The sequence below is a fragment of the Eptatretus burgeri genome, chromosome 10 (assembly GCF_056783735.1).
Source record: "Eptatretus burgeri isolate ZD-2024b chromosome 10, Ebu_testis_v1, whole genome shotgun sequence".
In the NCBI taxonomy this organism is placed as follows: Eukaryota; Metazoa; Chordata; class Myxini; order Myxiniformes; family Myxinidae; genus Eptatretus; species Eptatretus burgeri.
The window spans coordinates 66,423,191-66,447,168 of NC_140970.1; the positions used below are offsets into that span (position 1 = coordinate 66,423,191).

A 23,978-nucleotide genomic window follows, 5' to 3' on the forward strand; every position below is an offset into this window, starting at 1 on the left:
ACCAAACAAAGGCATTATCCGACTCAGCTTTTTGTTCTGCATCACTATTCTGACGCGAAAACGTGTTATTTTATTGAAATAGTGAGTATTTTAGCTTCAAAGTTGCAAAATGCTGCATTTCACAGGAAGGACTTGTAAACGCAAAAATGTCTCAAATTGGCCAAAAACAAGCCTTTTTCACCAAACAAAATCATTGTCTGACTCAACTTTTTGTTCTGCATCACTATTCTGAAGCGAAAACGCGTGATTTTATTGAAATAGTGAGTATTTTAATTTCAAATTCGCAAAACGCTGCATTTCACACAAAGGTCTTTTAAATGCAAAAATGTCTCAAATTTGCCTCGAACAAGCTTTTTCACCAAACAAAAGCATTACCCGGATCAACTTTTTGTTCTGCATCACTATTCTGAAGCGAAAACGTGTTATTTTATTTAAATAGTGAGTATTTTAGCTTCAAAGTTGCAAAATGCTGCATTTCACAGGAAGGACTTGAAAACGCAAAAATGTCTCAAATTAGCCGAAAATAAGCTTTTTTTCACCAAACAAAAGCATTGCCTGACTCAACTTTTTGTCTGCATCACTCTTCTGAAGCGAAAACACGTGATTGTATTGAAAGAGTGAGTATTTTAGCTTCAAATTCGCAAAACGCTGCATTTTACAGAAAGTCCTTGGAAACGCAAAAATGTCTCAAATTGGCCAAAAACAAGCTTTTTTTCACCAAACAAAAGCATTGCCCGACTCACCTTTTTGTTCTGCATCACTATTCTGAAGCGAAAACGCGTGATTTTATTCAAATAGTGAGTATTTTAGCTTCAAATTCGCAAAACGCTGCATTTCACAGAAAGGACTCATAAACGCAAAAATGTCTCACATTGGCCTAAAACAAGCTTTTTTCACCAAACAAAAGCATTGTCCGACAACTTTTTGTTCTGCATCAATGTTCTGAAGCGAAAACGTGTGATTTTATTGAAATAGTGAGTATTTTAGCCTCAAATTCGCAAAACGCTGCAGTTCACAGAAAGGACTTGAAAACGCAAAAATGTCTCAAATCGGCCGAAAACAAGTTTTTATTTTTTATTTTTATTTTTTTACCAAACAAAACCATTGTCTGACTCAATTTTCATTCGTATCACTATTCTGAAGCGAAAACGTGTGATTTTATTGAAATAGTGAGTATTTTAGCTTCAAATTCGCAAAACGCTGCATTTCACACAAAGGTCTTTTAAATGCAAAAATGTCTCAAATTTGCCTCGAACAAGCTTTTTCACCAAACAAAAGCATTACCCGGATCAACTTTTTGTTCTGCATCACTATTCTGAAGCGAAAACGTGTATTTTATTTAAATGGTGAGTATTTTATCTTCAAAGTCGCAAAATGCTGCATTTCACAGAAAGGACTTGTAAATGCAAAAATGTGTCAAATTGACCTAAAACAAGCTTTTTTTCACCAAACAAAAGCATTGTCTGACTCAACTTTTTGTTCGCATCACTATTCTGAAGCGAAAAAGTGTTATTTTATTGAAATAGTGAGTATTTTAGCTTCAAAGTCGCAAAATGCTGCATTTCACAGAAAGGACTTGTAAACGCAAAAATGTCTCAAATTGGCCGAAAACAAGCCTTTTTCACCAAACAAAGGCATTGTCCGACACCTTTTTGTTCTGCATCAATGTTCTGAAGCGAAAACGCGTGATTTTATTGAAATAGTGAGTATTTTAGCCTCAAATTCGCAAAACGCTGCATTTCACAGAAAGGACTTGTAAATGCAAAAATGTCTCAAATTGGCCTAAAACAAGCTTTTTTTCACCAAACAAAGGCATTATCCGACTCAGCTTTTTGTTCTGCATCACTATTCTGAAGCGAAAACGCGTGATTTTATTGAAATAGTGAGTATTTTAATTTCAAATTCGCAAAACGCTGCATTTCACACAAAGGTCTTTTAAATGCAAAAATGTCTCAAATTTCCTCGAACAAGCTTTTTCACCAAACAAAAGCATTACCCGGATCAACTTTTTGTTCTGCATCACTATTCTGAAGCGAAAACGTGTTATTTTATTGAAATGGTGAGTATTTTAGCTTCAAAGTCGCAAAATGCTGCATTTCACAGAAAGGACTTGTAAACGCAAAAATGTCTCGAATTGGCCGAAAACAAGCCTTTTTCACCAAACAAGCATTCTCCGACACCTTTTTTTCTGCATCAATGTTCTGAAGCGAAAACGCGTGATTTTATTGAAATAGTGAGTATTTTAGCCTCAAATTCGCAAAACGCTGCATTTCACAGAAAGGACTTGTAAATGCAAAAATGTCTCAAATTGGCCTAAAACAAGCTTTTTTTCACCAAACAAAGGCATTATCCGACTCAGCTTTTTGTTCTGCATCACTATTCTGACGCGAAAACGTGTTATTTTATTGAAATAGTGAGTATTTTAGCTTCAAAGTTGCAAAATGCTGCATTTCACAGGAAGGACTTGTAAACGCAAAAATGTCTCAAATTGGCCAAAAACAAGCCTTTTTCACCAAACAAAATCATTGTCTGACTCAACTTTTTGTTCTGCATCACTATTCTGAAGCGAAAACGCGTGATTTTATTGAAATAGTGAGTATTTTAATTTCAAATTCGCAAAACGCTGCATTTCACACAAAGGTCTTTTAAATGCAAAAATGTCTCAAATTTGCCTCGAACAAGCTTTTTCACCAAACAAAAGCATTACCCGGATCAACTTTTTGTTCTGCATCACTATTCTGAAGCGAAAACGTGTTATTTTATTTAAATGGTGAGTATTTTATCTTCATAGTCGCAAAATGCTGCATTAAACAGAAAGGACTTGTTTATGCAAAAATGTCTCAAATTGGCCTAAAACAAGCTTTTTTTCACCAAACAAAAGCATTGCCCGACTCAAGATTTTGTTCTCCATCACTATTCTGAAGCGAAAACGCGAGATTTTATTGAAATAGTGAGTATTTTAGCTTCAAATTCGAAAAACGCTGCATTTCACAGAAAGGACTTGAAAACGCAAAATGTCTCAAATTGGCCGAAAACAAGCTTTTTTCACCAAACAAAAGCAGTGCCTGACTCAACTTTTTGTTCTGCATCACTATTCTGAAGCGAAAACGCGTGATTTTATTGAAATAGTGTGTTTTCGCTTCAAATTCGCAAAATGCTGCATTTTACAGAAAGGACTTGTTTATGCAAAAATGTCTCAAATTGGCCGAAAACAAGCTTTTTTCACCAAACAAAAGCATTGTCTGACTCAACTTTTTGTTCGCATCACTATTCTGAAGCGAAAACGTGTTATTTTATTGAAATGGTGAGTATTTTAGCTTCAAAGTCGCAAAATGCTGCATTTCACAGAAAGGACTTGTAAACGCAAAAATGTCTCAAATTGGCCGAAAACAAGCCTTTTTCACCAAACAAAATCATTGTCTAACTCAACTTTTTGTTCTGCATCAATGTTCTGAAGCGAAAACGCGTGATTTTATTGAAATTGTGAGTATTTTAGCTTCAAAGTCGCAAAATGCTGCATTTCACAGAAAGGACTTGTAAATGCAAAAATGTCTCAAATTGGCCTAAAACAAGCTTTTTTTTCACCAAACAAAGGCATTATCCGACTCAGCTTTTTGTTCTGCATCACTATTCTGAAGCGAAAACGTGTTATTTTATTGAAATAGTGAGTATTTTAGCTTCAAAGTCGCAAAATGCTGCATTTCACAGAAAGGACTTGTAAACGCAAAAATGTCTCAAATTGGCCGAAAACAAGCCTTTTTCACCAAACAAAATCATTGTCTAACTCAACTTGTTGTTCTGCATCACTATTCTGAAGCGAAAATGCGTGATTTTATTGAAATAGTGAGTATTGTAGTTTTAAATTCGCAAAACGCTGCATTTCACACAAAGGTCTTTTAAATGCAAAAATGTCTCAAGTTTGCCTCGAACAAGCTTTTTCACCAAACAAAAGCATTACCCGGATCAACTTTTTGTTCTGCATCACTATTCTGAAGCGAAAACGTGTTATTTTATTGAAATGGTGAGTATTTTATCTTCAAAGTCGCAAAATGCTGCATTTCACAGAAAGGACTTGTAAATGCAAAAATGTGTCAAATTGACCTCAAACAAGCTTTTTTTCACCAAACAAAAGCATTGTCTGACTCAATTTTGGTTCTGCATCAATATTCTGAAGCGAAAACGCGTGATTTTCTTGAAATAGTGAGTATTTTAGCTTCAAATTCGCAAAACGCTGCATTAAACAGAAAGGACTTGTTTATGCTAAAGTGTCTCAAATTGGCCGAAAACAAGCTTTTTTTTCACCAAACAAAAGCATTGCCTGACTCAAGATTTTGTTCTCCATCACTATTCTGAAGCGAAAACGCGAGATTTTATTGAAATAGTGAGTATTTTAGCTTCAAATTCGAAAAACGCTGCATTTCACAGAAAGGACTTGAAAACGCAAAATGTCTCAAATTGGCCGAAAACAAGCTTTTTTTTCACCAAACAAAAGCATTGCCCGACTCAAGTTTTTGTTCTGCATCACTATTCTGAAGCGAAAACGCGTGATTTTATTGAAATAGTGAGTATTTTAGCTTCAAATTCGCAAAACGCTGCATTTCACACGAAGATCTTTTAAATGCAAAAATGTCTCAAATTTGCCTCGAACAAGCTTTTTCACCAAACAAAAGCATTACCCGGATCAACTTTTTGTTCTGCATCACTATTCTGAAGCGAAAACGTGTATTTTATTTAAATGGTGAGTATTTTATCTTCAAAGTCGCAAAATGCTGCATTTCACAGAAAGGACTTGTAAACGCAAAAATGTCTCAAATTGGCCGAAAACAAGCCTTTTTCGCCAAACAAAAGCATTGTCCGACACCTTTTTGTTCTGCATCAATGTTCTGAAGCGAAAACGTGTGATTTTATTGAAATGGTGAGTATTTTAGCCTCAAATTCGCAAAACGCTGCATTTCACAGAAAGGACTTGTAAATGCAAAAATGTCTCAAATTGGCCTAAAACAAGCTTTTTTTTTCACCAAACAAAGGCATTATCCGACTCAGCTTTTTGTTCTGCATCACTATTCTGAAGCGAAAACGTGTTATTTTATTGAAATAGTGAGTATTTTAGCTTCAAAGTCGCAAAATGCTGCATTTCACAGAAAGGACTTGTAAACGCAAAAATGTCTCAAATTGGCCGAAAACAAGCCTTTTTCACCAAACAAAATCATTGTCTAACTCAACTTGTTGTTCTGCATCACTATTCTGAAGCGAAAACGCGTGATTTTCTTGAAATAGTGAGTATTTTAGCTTCAAATTCGCAAAACGCTGCATTAAACAGAAAGGACTTGTTTATGCTAAAGTGTCTCAAATTGGCCGAAAACAAGCTTTTTTTTCACCAAACAAAAGCATTGCCTGACTCAAGATTTTGTTCTCCATCACTATTCTGAAGCGAAAACGCGAGATTTTATTGAAATAGTGAGTATTTTAGCTTCAAATTCGCAAAACGCTGCAGTTCATGGAAAGGACTCGTAAACGCAAAAATGTCTCACATTGGCCTAAAACAAACTTTTTTCACCAAACAAAAGCATTGCCCGACAACTTCTTGTTCTGCATCAATGTTCTGAAGTGAAAACGCGTGATTTTATTGAAATAGTGAGTATTTTAGCCTCAAATTCGCAAAACGCTTCCGTTCACAGAAAGGACTTGAAAACGCAAAAATGTATCAAATCGGCCGAAAACAAGCTTTTTTCACCAAACAAAAGCATTGTCTGACTCAACTTTATGTTCTGCATCACTATTCTGAAGCGAATACGCGTGATTTTATTGAAATAGTGAGTATTTTAGCTTCAAAGTTGCAAAATGCTGCATTTCACAGGAAGGACTTGTAAACGCAAAAATGTCTCAAATTGGCCAAAAACAAGCCTTTTTCACCAAACAAAATCATTGTCTGACTCAACTTTTTGTTCTGCATCACTATTCTGAAGCGAAAACGCGTGATTTTATTGAAATAGTGAGTATTTTAATTTCAAATTCGCAAAACGCTGCATTTCACACAAAGGTCTTTTAAATGCAAAAATGTCTCAAATTTGCCTCGAACAAGCTTTTTCACCAAACAAAAGCATTACCCGGATCAACTTTTTGTTCTGCATCACTATTCTGAAGCGAAAACGTGTTATTTTATTTAAATGGTGAGTATTTTATCTTCATAGTCGCAAAATGCTGCATTAAACAGAAAGGACTTGTTTATGCAAAAATGTCTCAAATTGGCCTAAAACAAGCTTTTTTCACCAAACAAAAGCATTGCCCGACTCAAGATTTTGTTCTCCATCACTATTCTGAAGCGAAAACGCGAGATTTTATTGAAATAGTGAGTATTTTAGCTTCAAATTCGAAAAACGCTGCATTTCACAGAAAGGACTTGAAAACGCAAAATGTCTCAAATTGGCCGAAAACAAGCTTTTTTCACCAAACAAAAGCAGTGCCTGACTCAACTTTTTGTTCTGCATCACTATTCTGAAGCGAAAACGCGTGATTTTATTGAAATAGTGTGTTTTCGCTTCAAATTCGCAAAATGCTGCATTTTACAGAAAGGACTTGTTTATGCAAAAATGTCTCAAATTGGCCGAAAACAAGCTTTTTTCACCAAACAAAAGCATTGTCTGACTCAACTTTTTGTTCGCATCACTATTCTGAAGCGAAAACGTGTTATTTTATTGAAATGGTGAGTATTTTAGCTTCAAAGTCGCAAAATGCTGCATTTCACAGAAAGGACTTGTAAATGCAAAAATGTCTCAAATTGGCCGAAAACAAGCCTTTTTCACCAAACAAAATCATTGTCTAACTCAACTTTTTGTTCTGCATCAATGTTCTGAAGCGAAAACGCGTGATTTTATTGAAATTGTGAGTATTTTAGCTTCAAATTCGCAAAATGCTGCATTTCACAGAAAGGACTTGTAAATGCAAAAATGTCTCAAATTGGCCTAAAACAAGCTTTTTTTTCACCAAACAAAGGCATTATCCGACTCAGCTTTTTGTTCTGCATCACTATTCTGAAGCGAAAACGTGTTATTTTATTGAAATAGTGAGTATTTTAGCTTCAAAGTCGCAAAATGCTGCATTTCACAGAAAGGACTTGTAAACGCAAAAATGTCTCAAATTGGCCGAAAACAAGCCTTTTTCACCAAACAAAATCATTGTCTAACTCAACTTTTTGTTCTGCATCACTATTCTGAAGCGAAAATGCGTGATTTTATTGAAATAGTGAGTATTTTAGCTTTAAATTCGCAAAACGCTGCATTTCACACAAAGGTCTTTTAAATGCAAAAATGTCTCAAGTTTGCCTCGAACAAGCTTTTTCACCAAACAAAAGCATTACCCGGATCAACTTTTTGTTCTGCATCACTATTCTGAAGCGAAAACGTGTTATTTTATTGAAATGGTGAGTATTTTATCTTCAAAGTCGCAAAATGCTGCATTTCACAGAAAGGACTTGTAAATGCAAAAATGTGTCAAATTGACCTAAAACAAGCTTTTTTTCACCAAACAAAAGCATTGTCTGACTCAATTTTGGTTCTGCATCAATATTCTGAAGCGAAAACGCGTGATTTTCTTGAAATAGTGAGTATTTTAGCTTCAAATTCGCAAAACGCTGCATTAAACAGAAAGGACTTGTTTATGCTAAAGTGTCTCAAATTGGCCGAAAACAAGCTTTTTTTTCACCAAACAAAAGCATTGCCTGACTCAAGATTTTGTTCTCCATCACTATTCTGAAGCGAAAACGCGAGATTTTATTGAAATAGTGAGTATTTTAGCTTCAAATTCGAAAAACGCTGCATTTCACAGAAAGGACTTGAAAACGCAAAATGTCTCAAATTGGCCGAAAACAAGCTTTTTTTTCACCAAACAAAAGCATTGTCTGACTCAACTTTTTGTTCTGCATCACTATTCTGAAGCGAAAACGCGTGATTTTATTGAAATAGTGAGTATTTTAGCTTCAAATTCGCAAAACGCTGCATTTCACACGAAGATCTTTTAAATGCAAAAATGTCTCAAATTTGCCTCGAACAAGCTTTTTCACCAAACAAAAGCATTACCCGGATCAACTTTTTGTTCTGCATCACTATTCTGAAGCGAAAACGTGTATTTTATTTAAATGGTGAGTATTTTATCTTCAAAGTCGCAAAATGCTGCATTTCACAGAAAGGACTTGTAAACGCAAAAATGTCTCAAATTGGCCGAAAACAAGCCTTTTTCGCCAAACAAAAGCATTGTCCGACACCTTTTTGTTCTGCATCAATGTTCTGAAGCGAAAACGTGTGATTTTATTGAAATGGTGAGTATTTTAGCCTCAAATTCGCAAAACGCTGCATTTCACAGAAAGGACTTGTAAATGCAAAAATGTCTCAAATTGGCCTAAAACAAGCTTTTTTTTTCACCAAACAAAGGCATTATCCGACTCAGCTTTTTGTTCTGCATCACTATTCTGAAGCGAAAACGTGTTATTTTATTGAAATAGTGAGTATTTTAGCTTCAAAGTCGCAAAATGCTGCATTTCACAGAAAGGACTTGTAAACGCAAAAATGTCTCAAATTGGCCGAAAACAAGCCTTTTTCACCAAACAAAATCATTGTCTAACTCAACTTGTTGTTCTGCATCACTATTCTGAAGCGAAAACGCGTGATTTTCTTGAAATAGTGAGTATTTTAGCTTCAAATTCGCAAAACGCTGCATTAAACAGAAAGGACTTGTTTATGCTAAAGTGTCTCAAATTGGCCGAAAACAAGCTTTTTTTTCACCAAACAAAAGCATTGCCTGACTCAAGATTTTGTTCTCCATCACTATTCTGAAGCGAAAACGCGAGATTTTATTGAAATAGTGAGTATTTTAGCTTCAAATTCGCAAAACGCTGCAGTTCATGGAAAGGACTCGTAAACGCAAAAATGTCTCACATTGGCCTAAAACAAACGTTTTTTCACCAAACAAAAGCATTGCCCGACAACTTCTTGTTCTGCATCAATGTTCTGAAGCGAAAACGCGTGATTTTATTGAAATAGTGAGTATTTTAGCCTCAAATTCGCAAAACGCTTCCGTTCACAGAAAGGACTTGAAAACGCAAAAATGTATCAAATCGGCCGAAAACAAGCTTTTTTCACCAAACAAAAGCATTGTCTGACTCAACTTTATGTTCTGCATCACTATTCTGAAGCGAATACGCGTGATTTTATTGAAATAGTGAGTATTTTAGCTTCAAATTCACCAAATGCGGCATTTCACAGAAAGGATTTGTAAACGCAAAAATGTCTCAAATTGGCCTAAAACAAGCTTTTTTCACCAAAGAAAAGCATTGTCTGACAACTTTTTGTTTGCATCACTATTCTTAAGCGAAAACGCGTGATTTTATTGAAATAGTGAGTATTTTAGCTTCAAATTCGCAAAACGCTGCAGTTCATGGAAAGGACTTGAAAACGCAAAAATGTCTCATCTGCCGAAAACAAGCTTTTTTTTCACCAAACAAAAGCATTGTCTGACTCAACTTTTCATTCGCATCACCATTCTGAAGCGAAAACGCGTGATTTTATTGAAATAGTGAGTATTTTCGCTTCAAATTCGCAAAACGCTGCATTTTACAAAGGACTTGAAAACGCAAAAATGTATCAAATCGGCCGAAAACAAGCTTTTTTCACCAAACAAAAGCATTGTCCGACAACTTTTTGTTCGCATCACCATTCTGAAGCGAAAACGCGTGATTTTATTGAAATAGTGAGTATTTTCGCTTCAAATTCGCAAAACGCTGCATTTTACAGAAAGGACTTGAAAACGCAAAAATGTATCAAATCGGCCGAAAACAAGCTTTTTTCACCAAACAAAAGCATTGTCTGACAACTTTTTGTTCGCATCACCATTCTGAAGCGAAAACGCGTGATTTTATTGAAATAGTGAGTATTTTCGCTTCAAATTCGCAAAACGCTGCATTTCACAGAAAGGACTTGAAAACGCAAAAATGTATCAAATCGGCCGAAAACAAGCTTTTTTCACCAAACAAAAGCATTGTCCGACAACTTTTTGTTCGCATCACCATTCTGAAGCGAAAACGCGTGATTTTATTGAAATAGTGAGTATTTTCGCTTCAAATTCGCAAAACGCTGCATTTTACAGAAAGGACTTGAAAACGCAAAAATGTATCAAATCGGCCGAAAACAAGCTTTTTTCACCAAACAAAAGCATTGTCTGACTCAACTTTTTGTTCTGCATCACTATTCTGAAGCGAAAAGGCGTGATTTTATTGAAATATTGAGTATTTTAGCTTCAAATTGGCCTAAAACAAGCTTTTTATACCAAACAAAAGCATTGTCTGACTCAACTTTTTGTTCTGCATCACTATGCTGAAGCGAAAACGCGTGATTTTATTGAAATTGTGAGTATTTTCGCTTCAAATTCGCAAAACGCAACAGTTCACGGAAAGGACTTGAAAACGCAAAAATGTATCAAATCGGCCGAAAACAAGCTTTTTTCACCAAACAAAAGCATTGTCCGACAACTTTTTGTTCGCATCACTATTCTGAAGCGAAAACGCATGATTTTATTGAAATAGTGAGTATTTCAGCTTCAAATTCACATAACGCTGCATTTCACACATAGGACTTGGAAACGTAAAAATGTCTCAAATTGGCCTAAAACAAGCTTTTATCACCAAACAAAAGCATTGCCCGACTGAACTTTTTGTTCTGCATCACTATTCTGAAGCGAGAATGCATGATTTTATCGAAATAGTGAGTATTTTAGCTTCAAATTCGCAAAACGCTGCATTTTACAGAAAGGACTTGAAAACGCAAAAATGTATCAAATCGGCCGAAAACAAGCTTTTTTCACCAAACAAAAGCATTGCCCAACTGAACTTTTTGTTCTGCATCACTATTCTGAAGCGAGAATGCATGATTTTATCGAAATAGTGAGTATTTTAGCTTCAAATTCGCAAAACGCTGCATTTCACACAAAGGACTTTTAAACGCAAAAATGTCTGAAATTGGCCTAAAACTAGCTTTTCTTCACCAAACAAAAGCATTGTCCGACAACATTTTGTTCACTTCAGTATTATGAAGCGAAAATGCGTGATTTTATTGAAATAGTGAGTATTTTAGCTTCAAATTCGCCAAATGCTGCATTTTACAGAAAGGACTCGTCAACGCAAAAAATGTCTCAACTTGGCCTAAAACAAGCTTTTTTTCACCAAACAAAAGCATTGTCTGACTCACCTTTTTGTTCTGCATCACTATTCTGAAGTGAAAACGCATGATTTTATGGAAATAGTGAGTATTTTAGCTTCAAATTCGCAGAACGCTGCATTTCACAGAAAGGACTTGCTGAAACAAAAATGTCTCAACTTGGCCAAAAACAAGCTTTTTTCACCAAACAAAAGCATTGTCCGACTCATCTTTGGTTCTGCATCACTATTCTGAAGAGAAAACGCATGAGTTTATTGAAATAGTGAGAATTTTAGCTTCAAATTTGAAAAACGCTGCATTTCACAGAAAGGACTTGTAAACGCAAAATGTCTCAAATTGGCTGAAAACAAGCTTTTTTCACCAAACAAAAGCATTGTCTGACTGAACTTTTTGTTCTGCATCACTATTCTGAAGCGAAAAGGCGTGATTTTATTGAAATATTGAGTATTTTAGCTTCAAATTCGCAAAACGCTGCATTTCACAGAAAGGACTTGTTTATGCAAAAATGTCTCAAATTGGCCTAAAACAAGCTTTTTATACCAAACAAAAGCATTGTCTGACTCAACCTTTTGTTCTGCATCACTATGCTGAAGCAAAAACGCGTGATTTTATTGAAATTGTGAGTATTTTCGCTTCAAATTCGCAAAACGCAACAGTTCACGGAAAGGACTTGAAAACGCAAAAATGTCTCAAATCGGCCGAAAACAAGCTTTTTATACCAAACAAAAGCATTGTCCGACAACTTTTTGTTCGCATCACTATTCTGAAGCGAAAACGCATGATTTTATTGAAATAGTGAGTATTTCAGCTTCAAATTCACATTACGCTGCATTTCACACAGGACTTGGAAACGTAAAAATGTCTCAAATTGGCCTAAAACAAGCTTTTATCACCAAACAAAAGCATTGCCCGACTGAACTTTTTGTTCTGCATCACTATTCTGAAGCGAGAATGCATGATTTTATCGAAATAGTGAGTATTTTAGCTTCAAATTCGCAAAACGCAACAGTTCACGGAAAGGACTTGAAAACGCAAAAATGTATCAAATCGGCCGAAAACAAGCTTTTTTTACCAAACAAAAGCATTGTCCGACAACTTTTTGTTCGCATCACTATTCTGAAGCAAAAACGCATGATTTTATTGAAATAGTGAGTATTTCAGCTTCAAATTCACATAACGCTGCATTTCACACATAGGACTTGGAAACGTAAAAATGTCTCAAATTGGCCTAAAAAAAGCTTTTATCACCAAACAAAAGCATTGCCCGACTGAACTTTTTGTTCTGCATCACTATTCTGAAGCGAGAATGCGTGATTTTATCGAAATAGTGAGTATTTTTGCTTCAAATTCGCAAAACGCTGCATTTCACAGAAAGGACTTTTAAACGCAAAAATGTCTGAAATTGGCCTAAAACTAGCTTTTCTTCACCAAACAAAAGCATTGTCCGACAACTTTTTATTCACATCAGTATTCTGAAGCGAAAATGCGTGATTTTATTGAAATAGTGAGTATTTTAGCTTCAAATTCGCCAAATGCTGCATTTCACAGAAAGGACTCGTCAACGCAAAAAATGTCTCAACTTGGCCGAAAACAAGCTTTTTTTTCTCCAAACAAAAGCATTCTCTGACTCAACTTTTTGCTCTGTATCACTATTCTGAAGCAAAAACGCGTGATTTTATTGAAATAGTGAGTATTTTACCTTCAAATTCGCAAAACGCTGCATTTCACACAAAGGACTTATAAACGCAAAAATGTCTCAAATTGGCCAAAATCCAGCTTTTTTTCACCAAACAAAAGCATTGTCCGAATCAACTTTTTGTTCTGCATCACTCTTCTGAAGCGAAAACGTGTGATTTTATTGAAATAGTGAGTATCTTTGCGTCAAATTCGCAAAACGCTGCAGTTCACAGAAAGGACTTGTATGCTTTCAATGTAGTAAAACTACTTGGAGAAAAAGGCTACAGCTGGTGTACTCCAAGTTTTAGAATACCCATCCCAGAGTCCGAACATGACTCCCATCACAATATATTGAGTGGCACAATATTCCTGTAAGAGTGCTTCAGTAGTATTCAGGAAGTATGGGTAAAAGAGTGATGGCACTCAAGAAGGCAAATGGTGTGTTGTCATTGACTCATACTCTTGACTAATACTATAAAATGAAAGTTCTTATTTTTTTACTGAAGCTGTTTGTTTCACATTCATATATAAAGACTGTAAAATTACAATAATAAACTTCGATGATTCATCACTGATAATTTGATGAATTTACACTAAAGTATGAATCTCATTGGAATAAACCAAACTTTTTAATAGTTCTGTTCATGTAAATCTTATGCCCACAGACCCATGCATCGCCTGATACATCACCCCTGGCTGTTGATACAATTATCGAGTTGATGCAAATTCATTCTGATTAGAATGTCCTTGAGGGTAAAGGAAGTGAACAAGGGTGGTGTAATGTTGCTGTGTGTGTGTGTGTGTGTGTGTGTGTGAGTGTGAGACAGACACACACAGAGAGACACACACACAGAGACACACACACAGAGACACACACACAGAGACACACACACAGAGACACACACACAGAGACACACACACAGAGACACACACACAGAGACACACACACAGAGACACACACACAGAGACACACACACACAGAGACACACACACACAGAGACACACACACACAGAGACACACACACACAGAGACACACACAGAGAGACACACACGCAGATTCTTTCAAGATGACTTGCTCTTGCAAGTCACTGCTCATGTTATTGACTTGGAACATTCTTATCTTTCAGCTGCTATTCAATATTGTCCTGCTGTGTGTGTACATGTACGTGTGCCCCTGCCGCCCTTTGGGGCTGAAGTTTTACTGTTTGTTTAAGTATTGAGGTTATTTATGATTGTGTCTTTCTGTGGGATTTCCGTATTTGTCTTCTGCCTCAATCTAGTGTATATTTTCCAAGATCCATTCTTGCCATCCCTCCAGCTTGACCTGTTTCCGTGCATTTGGTAATCACTGGGGGACTAAATTGGGATAATTATAATCCTGATAAGTATGCTTCGACACCCTTGTTGAAATGCTGAGCATCCATCACCGCTCCGGATGTTCTGTGTCAAATTTGACCTTAAACCAGCCATGTTCAACGTAGTCAACCTCACCGTGTGCGATTCCTTCATGTGGTCTTGGGTGGGGGCCATCAACGTGACAATATAACATTGTACAACCTTGCAAGGTTCTGCATTGTTAAATACATAGTTGTGTTTATCAGCCTGTCCCCTGTGCAGCAGCCTGTCACTGGAATTGTTTTGCTTTTTTGGTTGTTTGTTTGTTTTTAATGGTAACTTTTTTTTTTTACCATTTGAGCTTTTGTCATCAAATTTTCAACAAAGCTTTATTATGAGAGAGAATATGGAGAAGACAAATTAATAATTTAGGTCAAAGATTAACGCCAAATAAAATCGTCAATTTTCATCTGATTGACTTGAAATTTGAGCAGGATTTGCATATCGGGGCACTGAAGCCGATTGCTTTTGAGGTCAAAAGGTCACCTAAATTGGTCATTTTAAAATATATTTTTTAGCAGTTTTCTTTGTTTAGCACACAGAAAAGAAGAAGTCCAAATGCAAAGTGAACATGGACAGCGCTGAGTTGGTTTTCGTGTTGTAAACTTAACTAGCGTGGCAAATTCACTTCGTTTTGTATTAATTGCTCATGCTAAAAAGGTGTTGATGATTGTCAGTTTGGTCTGGGCATAATGTCGTCGGCCACAAATCCGTGCCCATTTACCCCTCTGCCACACTTTATGATGTGTCGCTGTGGCAATTTTCAGTTTTCGATCTCTCCTCATTCTTTACTTCGAATCGTGCTCGTGTTTACATTGTCATTGTAGTTCTGCTTTTGGAACAGAAAATACTTTAAAATGGTTTTATGGAGTTGAAATTATCAATTTATTTTATCCCTTCACATCTCCCATGGATGTTCTGCTTCACAGAGTAAAGTATCTTAAGGATTATTCTACCGGTGAATTATGCACAGGAGTTTGGAGCAGTTGAAACCCAAGGAAGCAGAGTCAAAAGACACGCCAGCAACTTTCCGCCACAAAGAGCTGCTCAGACGTCTGAAGACTCGCCTCAAGGTAGGCCGCAGGTTCTATCGAACCCCGCTTATTATTCTTGTCTAGTTTTCGATGCAGTTTTCATTTTGTGCTGCCTTTCTAATTCTACAAATTATGCAATATGGAAGTAATGCAAATTGGTTTGATTAGAATGTCAAAACGGCTTATTTTGTTTGACCATGTTGATTGATTTACAAGATCCTATTTTGAGTCATGTTGTGATCTGCAGAAACAAGTGCGTGCCAAGGCTGCTGCTGATACAGTCCTGTTAGATGAAGCGTTCCTTCGTCGTTGCCTTCATTTCTACGGAGGGTTCATTTGCCGCCTTTTCACAATCGTCGATCCTATTAACCCCAAGTATGCTGTTAACTTGTGGAATCCTGCCATGATTGGCATGACTATTTCAGTTCAGCTGCAAAATTACGCTTGTCTGTCATAGTTTTGTATGATACAATATTTTGCGTATTGTCTGTGAATATGATTGCAAACTAGATGTGGAGTCATCTTCAGAAACAGGGTCCTGGGAGGAAAATGCTTTGAATTATCTGGCAGAGGAGGAGGAGATTGGGCAAACACACTCACTCCTTAAACCTTCAGTACAAAAGATATGGCACTGCCCGGTCTTCAAAATGTGTGTATGCGTGCATCCTTTTTGGATGTTACAGGGAATAAAATTGAGACAGGGGAGAAAGATTGCAAAGGGGGAGCCAAAAAAAGAAAGGAATTTGGAAAAGATATGTGTCGCATGATCATGTCTCTGTAGTATGTTGGAGGGTGGGAGGAGACGAGGGCCGGGGAATAATAGGAAGATCGCATCTTTCTCATGAAGGCTGGTGTGTATCTGCATTGACGGCCAGATAGAACAATGGATGGACTCAACAGAACGCCAATCAAAGTATGCTAAGCCCTCTGGGAAGTGGAGAGGCTGAAGTTGCAGGCATTAACTCTTTGATAGTCCTTCGTCAGACCTTCTTTTGCTCTAACACCCAGAATACCAGCTTCCTTTGACCATGACCAGGCTCGTATGTTTTTATTGATTCCAAAAAGTAATTATTGGTTTCGAAATTGAATGTCAGAAAATTGCATTCTTGAAAGGAGAAAATTGTGGTGAGGGTGAGCATCTACTTCATAATCGTATGCAATTTGCCACCTGTAAAATGTGAGCTGACTGGTCGTTTTGTGCACATTGATTCATCCTTTCTGTCACTCTTCTTATTTAGTCAGGGTACTGAAGGGTACCCTATTGTTTTTGTCCATATTATTTATTGTTTAATTTCTTTTTCTGTACCTCCAGGCCCATTTTACCATTGAACTCTGACATCCCCAAAGTATTTGCTGCCATGCCAGAGTTTTACATCGAGGATGTGGCAGAATTTCTCCTGTTTGTTATTCAGTAAGTACCCTTGAATGACAGGAATGCATATTGGTTGACTTGCATCAAATTATGATGAGCAGGCCTTTTGAGCAGCAAAAAACAAAGGTTGCATTTCAGGTTGGAGAATGTTACACACATATATATATATATATATATATATATATATATATATATATATATATATATATATATATATATACATACATACATACATACATACATACATACATACATACATACATACATACATACATACATATATACATACATACTGTATAGATGCAGTGCCTCTAGAAAGTCTACACCCCCTTTCACATTTTTCACCTTTTGTTGCCTTATAGCTTGGAATTAAATTGCATTAAATCAGACTTTTTCCACCTTTTATTTATACATCATAGACACCACAGTATTATATATGTATGTATGTATCATCTACTCCGAGTGAATTTGACCTCGGGTGCTAAAACTTTCAGAGCCGCCCTTTACCCACCACTCCTTCACCCACCATCACCCCAACAATACCCACCACCACCCCACACCCCCTCTCCACCACAGCACCACTCCCTCTCTCCATTAGGGAAAGACATCGACATCTCATGAACACGACGGTGGGACATGGCACGGACAAAAATGGCATCTGGGGAAAGTATGAAAGGGGATGATCTTGTAACATACAAGACACCTGGTCAGCCTTCGATTGGGGTGGGGGGGGGGGGGGAACAAAGCCTTTGTCACAAATTTTGTCCGTGGTGTCATGCGATATCGGGTATTTCTGCTTGAGTAATATGTAAACTGATTTTTCAATTAATACAAAATCCCTCCCTGACAAACAGTCAACTGTACGGACGGACGGACCCACTGAGATGGACGCACAGATGGACGGACCCACTGAGACGCACGCACATGGCACGACAGACCAGACAGACAGACACAGTTCTGTTGTGGTAATGCAATTTATATAAGTACACATTCATATAACACTTAAAAATGACAAACAAAGATTTACCTTTAAACAGAGTTCTTTGAAAGAGGAATTCAAGTGGTAAATTAACAAAATTCAATTGAAAAATAGAAGGGCACTTCATGTAGCGCATACCTCCGCCCCGTAATGCCTCTCTCTCTCTATCGAGTGCAGCCTGTGGTGGCTGGTTGCATCATTGGTTGGGACGCAGCTATGCCGCTGATGCAGTGTCCCCCTTACCAGTACACTGGTACTCATTTAGCCGACCTCGGAAGGATGACAGGCTGAGTCAACCTCCTGGTGTATATTAATTCAGCGGCCAACGGGGCTTGAACTCAGGACCCTGGGATCCCAAGCCACCACCCTAACCACAAAGCCAACACCAGGCTCCCGTAATGCCTGATCCACGATAACATATCTGGCCCAATACATTTTTGAGATGTCGTGCTGTGTATCGTTTTTGAGCCCTACTATACCTTTCAATGGTGAAGAATCACTTTAAAAATTCCAGTTGTCTGATCTGGATTCGGATCTTCACCAAAATTGAATCAGTTCGTCCTTGTCACACACCCAACCTGTCCACAAAATGTCATCTGGATCCATCCACAACTTTTTGAGATATCCTGTACATAGACAAACAGACAGAAAGGGGTGAAAACATAACCTCCTTCACCTTCGGTGGCGGAGGTAAAATGTATCAAGGCACAGAACACAAAATGTCGATCTATGCTCTCTGCCTTCACAGCTTCATCATGGCAAACACCTGGTCAGATGGCCCTTATTGTTTTTATCTATGCATCGATGTCAAAGTGAGGGGTGGATTATTTTCGGAGATTGCACAAAAGGTAAAACAAAACGATGTCCTGTAAAAATAAAATTGCACATTTTCAGCGGATGAGACACCTCCCGAGGCACCAACCGCACGGGGAAGCGTATGTCTGTCCAATCGATGTTCCGTTGAGAGCACCGATACTTTTACCGAAACGAACGACCAAGCAGCTTGGAGAGCGCTCGGCAAGTAGCTTTGCCACACATTAAACGCGATTCTCCACACATTAAACATACACCTCCTGGAGACGCCCGACCTTTTTTTTTTCAATGTCCCAGATTTTTTTGAAACATCGTTTTTTTTTATCAGATTTGCTTTGATTCCCTGTCGAGCACCTCGCGAAACCTCTGAAAATATAGACACATCTGGCAGACGCGTTGGATGGGGAACCCCTCAGGGGGACAGGATGTGAGTTCTGCCAGTGAATACTTCAAATCGTATAACTCAATGAAGCTGGTTAATTTTGTTATGTTCCTAAATTTTTTGTTATCTCGATATAATTCTCCAAACAGTTGAAAAAGATAAGTTTATTGCTTTGGAAATTTCACATTTTCTTGTGTATGTATGAAGGTGGGAACATAGTCTTGCTTGCATAAAGTAAATAGGTATATCAGCTTGGTTAAAAGACTCGTTATTTCTTTAAATTATCAGATTTCACAACAGATTTTGGCACTTATTTAGTCCGGACGATATCCGATCCTCAAAACCGAAATAATATTTCGATGATATACTTTAATTAGTCCGTGAGAGTAAATCGTGGAAAATCGTCTCATTTAATGCATGAAATTGCTCTGAGCTCCTACTTTGAAAACTAGTACTTACGAAAGTGATGTATACAACGATTCGTAGCAATGATGAACAGGCATTCGATAATATGAGTAAGGAAAGTGAAAACAACAACTTTATCGTTAATCGTTGCGGCCTGTTCCAAGTCAAGACATGGCTGAGCAGGCCAAAAAACATGGCGGCTTCAGACCCCAGCGAGGTTACCGAAAAAATACCTCAAGGTCCAGAGAGCGAGGTGGCCGAGGATCGCCTGATGAAGGATATAATTAAATACGGCCAGTAATCATCTTCAAAAGGGGTGTTTTAATTGAGCCAAACACCCAATTTTCACTCTTGCACTTCCTTGGAGTTTTCTTGGTAAGCATGCAAAGTTTCAGGCTGTTAGGTTATATAGTTTTGGAGTTATGAAGGAGACACACTGACACACTGACACGCACACACACACTGACTTTTATGAGTATAGATGACTCTTTTCATTGGCCTGAAAACGTACTTTGTTGAGTTTTCAACATGTCGTTTGAGTTTTTTTAAATGTACATAAAGTCAGAGGTGATGTTGAGTGTACAAAAGTGGACGTGTGCGTTTTATATTACATGAAAGTGTACGTGTATGTAATTCTTTAAAGTGTACATAATAAATATCTCTCGGGAATTTCCCCGGCCTCTTGACTAATTAATACGGCTTCACAAGCAAGCTGATTGTGTATTTACTTCACATCATATCTGAATTACATGTCCATCCATTTATTTGTTTACAAGCCTTGAAAAGTTAGGTGAAAACCAAGTTTTTGTTGTTTTTAATTTTTTTTAATTGAAAGACCGTCATTTTATTTCATCTGCATTGCGAGAACGTACCTTCATTGAGCGGGGTACATGAGACCGCTACCACGATCACTGAAAACAAAATGTGCATTACCTCATTTTAATTGTAATCACAATGTACATTTGTTTCCTCAAAATGGTACTTTCATTTAATGATAGAAGAAGCATGTTAACACCCAGCATAAGCTTTGTGGTGTTTGTGGTATGGATGAAGAAAAGGAGGGAGGTTAAGAGCAGCGGTCGGAAGATTATTTGGTGGGGGTAGTTGACGGGAAATGTCCTCTTCGAGTACGAGGAGAAATTGGGGGCTTGGCATGAGCAACTTAGCAAAGAAGCGGAAGGTTTGGAAGTATTGGAAAAAGTATGGAGAGGCGTTTAGGGGAATTGGAGAAGTTTTGTGTGAAAGGACATCAGGAAAGGGTGCATCATTGAGAGATGGAAACCAGGTACGGTGGACGGGGCAGGTAGCGAAAGCGGTTGGTGAAAAGGAGGTTTGTAAGAGGATCGAGAATATTAAGGATAGGGGGAGGCAGCCAGATGCACGGTTTCTGCACCTGTATGGGCAGGATAATAAAACAGCAAGGAGAGCTGTGGATAAGGTGAGGAATGATTTGTAAGAGGAAGTGTACCACAAGTTGGAAGAGGATGGTTGGAGGAAGATGTTCTATAAATTGGCTCGTGACAGGGATGAGGATGGGAAGGACATGAAGGGGGGGGTGCAGTGATTCAGGATGGTGGTGGGAGGCAGTATTGAAGGTGTGGGAAGGATATTTCAAAGAGCTGTTGAACCGGGAAGAAAGCAGCAGTGAGCTTGAGCAGCCGTGCTATGTTGAAGGGAAAGTGGAGTTGGTTGAGATCTCAGGGGAGGAAGTGCAGACAGCATTGAAAAAGATGAAGGGAAAAGTGCCAGGCATTGATGAAGGCCCTGTCACACCTTGACGATTTAGCCAGCGTATGCTGACGTATGAAAAATTTGTCTAAAACGCTGGCACATGTCGAATACGTTATGGGTAAGTTTTGTATACGTTAAGAGCACGCTGGCATACATCTTAGTATGCTGGCATACATCTTAGTACGCTGGCATACGTCGTAGTACGCTGGCATACGTCGTAGTACACTGGCATACGTCGTAGTATGCCGAGCTCGTCGACAAATTTTAACTTGCTTGAAATTTTTCGACGTATGCCAGCGTATGACTCACACGTTCCGCATACGCTGGCCATAAGTTGTAGGCACGTTACGCGATCGTTGGCACACGTCGACACACGTTACTTGTAAGTTACTCATAAGTCGAAACACGTCGAGGTAATGTTTAGCGACAGTGTTCCAGACTCCATGGGGGTTTTTTGTTTCTTCGGCATGAAGGTGATGTTGACACTTCGATTTCTAGTGCGGTTATAATATAATATAATTTATAGGCTGCCACTCAACGATTTAAATCATAACCACACTAGAAATCGAAGTGTCAACATCACCGTCATGCCGAAGAAAAAAAACAAAAAACCGTGGAGTCTGGAACACTGACGGGTTCCTCCTGTGTGAACCCCATTTTTACATACCAATTCCCCTAAACGTTGCCAATACGCCATTATACGGTAGCTGTAAGTTAGTAACACGTTCAGTCAGTTCTGTGGTCGTCCGGAAGACGTCAAATACATCTACATACGTCACTATGCGTTGGAGATACGTTACACATAGGTTCAAAGCACATTACTCGTAGGTTCAAAGCACGTTACTCATAGGTTAGAAATAAGTTTCGGGTAAGCGAAACATTACCTCGACGTGTTTAGACTTATGAGTAACTTACAAGTCATGTGTGTCGACGTGTGTCAACGATCGCGTAACGTGCCTACAACTTATGGCCAGCGTATGCGGAACGTGTGCGTCATACGCTGGCATACGTCGAAAAATTTTCAACATGCTGAAAATTTGTCGACGTACACGGCGTACTATGACGTATGCCAGCGTGCTTCAGCGTGCTCTTAACATATACAAAACTTACCCATAACGTATTCGATGTGTGCCAGCGTATTCGGCAAATTTTTCATACATTGGCATACGCTGGCTAAAACGTCAAGGTGTGACGGTGGCTTGACACTTCGATGTCTAGATCGGTTATGATTTGAATCGTCGAGCCGCAGCCTTTTAATAGGCTGCGCCATGTGATCGTCGGTGATACGCTGCCGTGCTATGCATAAGTTAGACTATCGATGGGCATAGGTTGTGAACGCCGACAACACGCTCAGCATTCGTTGATACAAGTTATCTATATGTTATCGAAACGTTCTGTGTACGTTACTTATACGTTATGCATATGTCCAACTCGTTATGAATACGTCCAAAACTGGAAAAAAACATCAATAGTTCAGCGTACGCCAGCGTTTTACATACATTTTGATACCTTGCCATACGCTGGCGAAAACGTCAAGGTGTGACAGGGCCTTGAGGTGTGTACAGAGATGATAATAATTTTTTTTTTTTGTGTACCTTGTTGAGGCTCGTATGAGAGCTAACGCACAACGTACATCAAGTGGAGCATGAGACAGGAGGGGAGGGAGTGGGAAGGACAAAACTGAAGGGAACAGAGACATTTGGAGATCTGTAGAAGGAAGAGGGATGGGACGGGGAACATGGGGAATAGAAGATGGACATTACAGGGACTTTCAGGAAGGAAAGCAGGGAATTTGAAGGAGGTCGGCTTGGGTGGATTATTTATTAGGGGTAGAAAAGATCGAGGATTTCGATGGGGGATGATAAGAGGTGGTGGTGAACAGCTGTTTTGAAGGCCTGGAGGGAAGAATGGGAATGAATAGAGTGATGGGGTTTATTCCAAAGGCGGGGAAAAAAGAGGAATGAAAGAGTGAAGGTGAGCAGTGATTCGTGATTTTGGAAGTATTACCAGAAGGGGGTTGTTGTTTTACCAGAATTGCAGCAAAAGTCGTAGTTGGTTGGACGAAGAGGCTGTTGAATATCTGTATGAGTGAGCATTCAATTCTGGAGGATTGGAGGATGGTTAATTTTGCCGATATGAAAGGGGATGGGTGATCTTCAAGATCTCGTGAAGTACAGGAGCATTATACTCCTCAGTCATGTAATGAAGGTGTCGGAGAGGATTCTGGATGGGAGGATAAGGAAGAGTGTGGAGATGGAGATTGGAGAAGAGCAGCAGGGGTTTAGAAAGGGTAGGGGGATTACAGATGGGATGTTCATGCGAGGACAGCTGGTGGAGAAGAGGTTGGAGGTTCAAGGTGAGATGGCATTGGGATTTGTAGACCTGGAGAAGGCCTACAAAACTGTCCTGAGAGAGATGGTGATGGTGACACTGAGATAGATGGGAGTGCTGGAAGTGGTCATCAGATTGATTGAAGGGATGCACAAGGGAACGAAGGGAAGAGTTTTGGGAACAGGAGGAGAACCTGCGGTAATTGATTTGGCGAGAGCTGATGAAGTGAGTGCTCTACATATTTACATGTGCAAAAATGGTGACATTTTTCTTTCCTCGTCCTCCCCACCCACCTCAATTTAATTTGATTCACGTATTTGCCTCATCGTCTCACTTTTATTTCTGGCCTTTTCAAGAACCTTAGCTCCCCTACCTCGTGTGCCCAGGTACTGCCCACAGGTACTGCAAGGAGAGCCATGTGCACCAGATGTTGTGACGTTCCTGCTGGTGTTTGTGTGCAGTCAGCACTATTTGCGCAATCCATACCTGGTGGCCAAGCTGGTGGAAGTCCTCTTTTTGTTGAACCCTGGGGTGCAACCTCGTACCACTGCTTTTCATGCTATGCTTGAGAATCACCCTATGGGTGTGCGTTTTCTTGCCCCAGCACTAATGAAATTTTACACGGGTATGTAAACTTGTTTGAATCTGTGCAAT

At 38.5% G+C, this 23,978-nt stretch overlaps 1 protein-coding gene across 3 annotated transcripts in view; it reads left to right on the forward strand.

Annotated features, from left to right (window-relative positions):
* Positions 1-23,978, forward strand: part of UBE4B (ubiquitination factor E4B) — a 164,487-nt gene that overhangs the window by 120,025 nt on the left and 20,484 nt on the right. For all 3 annotated transcript variants that reach the window (XM_085898768.1, XM_085898770.1, XM_085898771.1), the window contains 4 exons: positions 15,251-15,350; positions 15,559-15,686; positions 16,624-16,722; positions 23,711-23,949. In XM_085898768.1, coding sequence (XP_085754894.1) covers positions 15,251-15,350; positions 15,559-15,686; positions 16,624-16,722; positions 23,711-23,949 — 566 coding nt within the window. The remainder of the gene's footprint in view (positions 1-15,250; positions 15,351-15,558; positions 15,687-16,623; positions 16,723-23,710; positions 23,950-23,978) is intronic.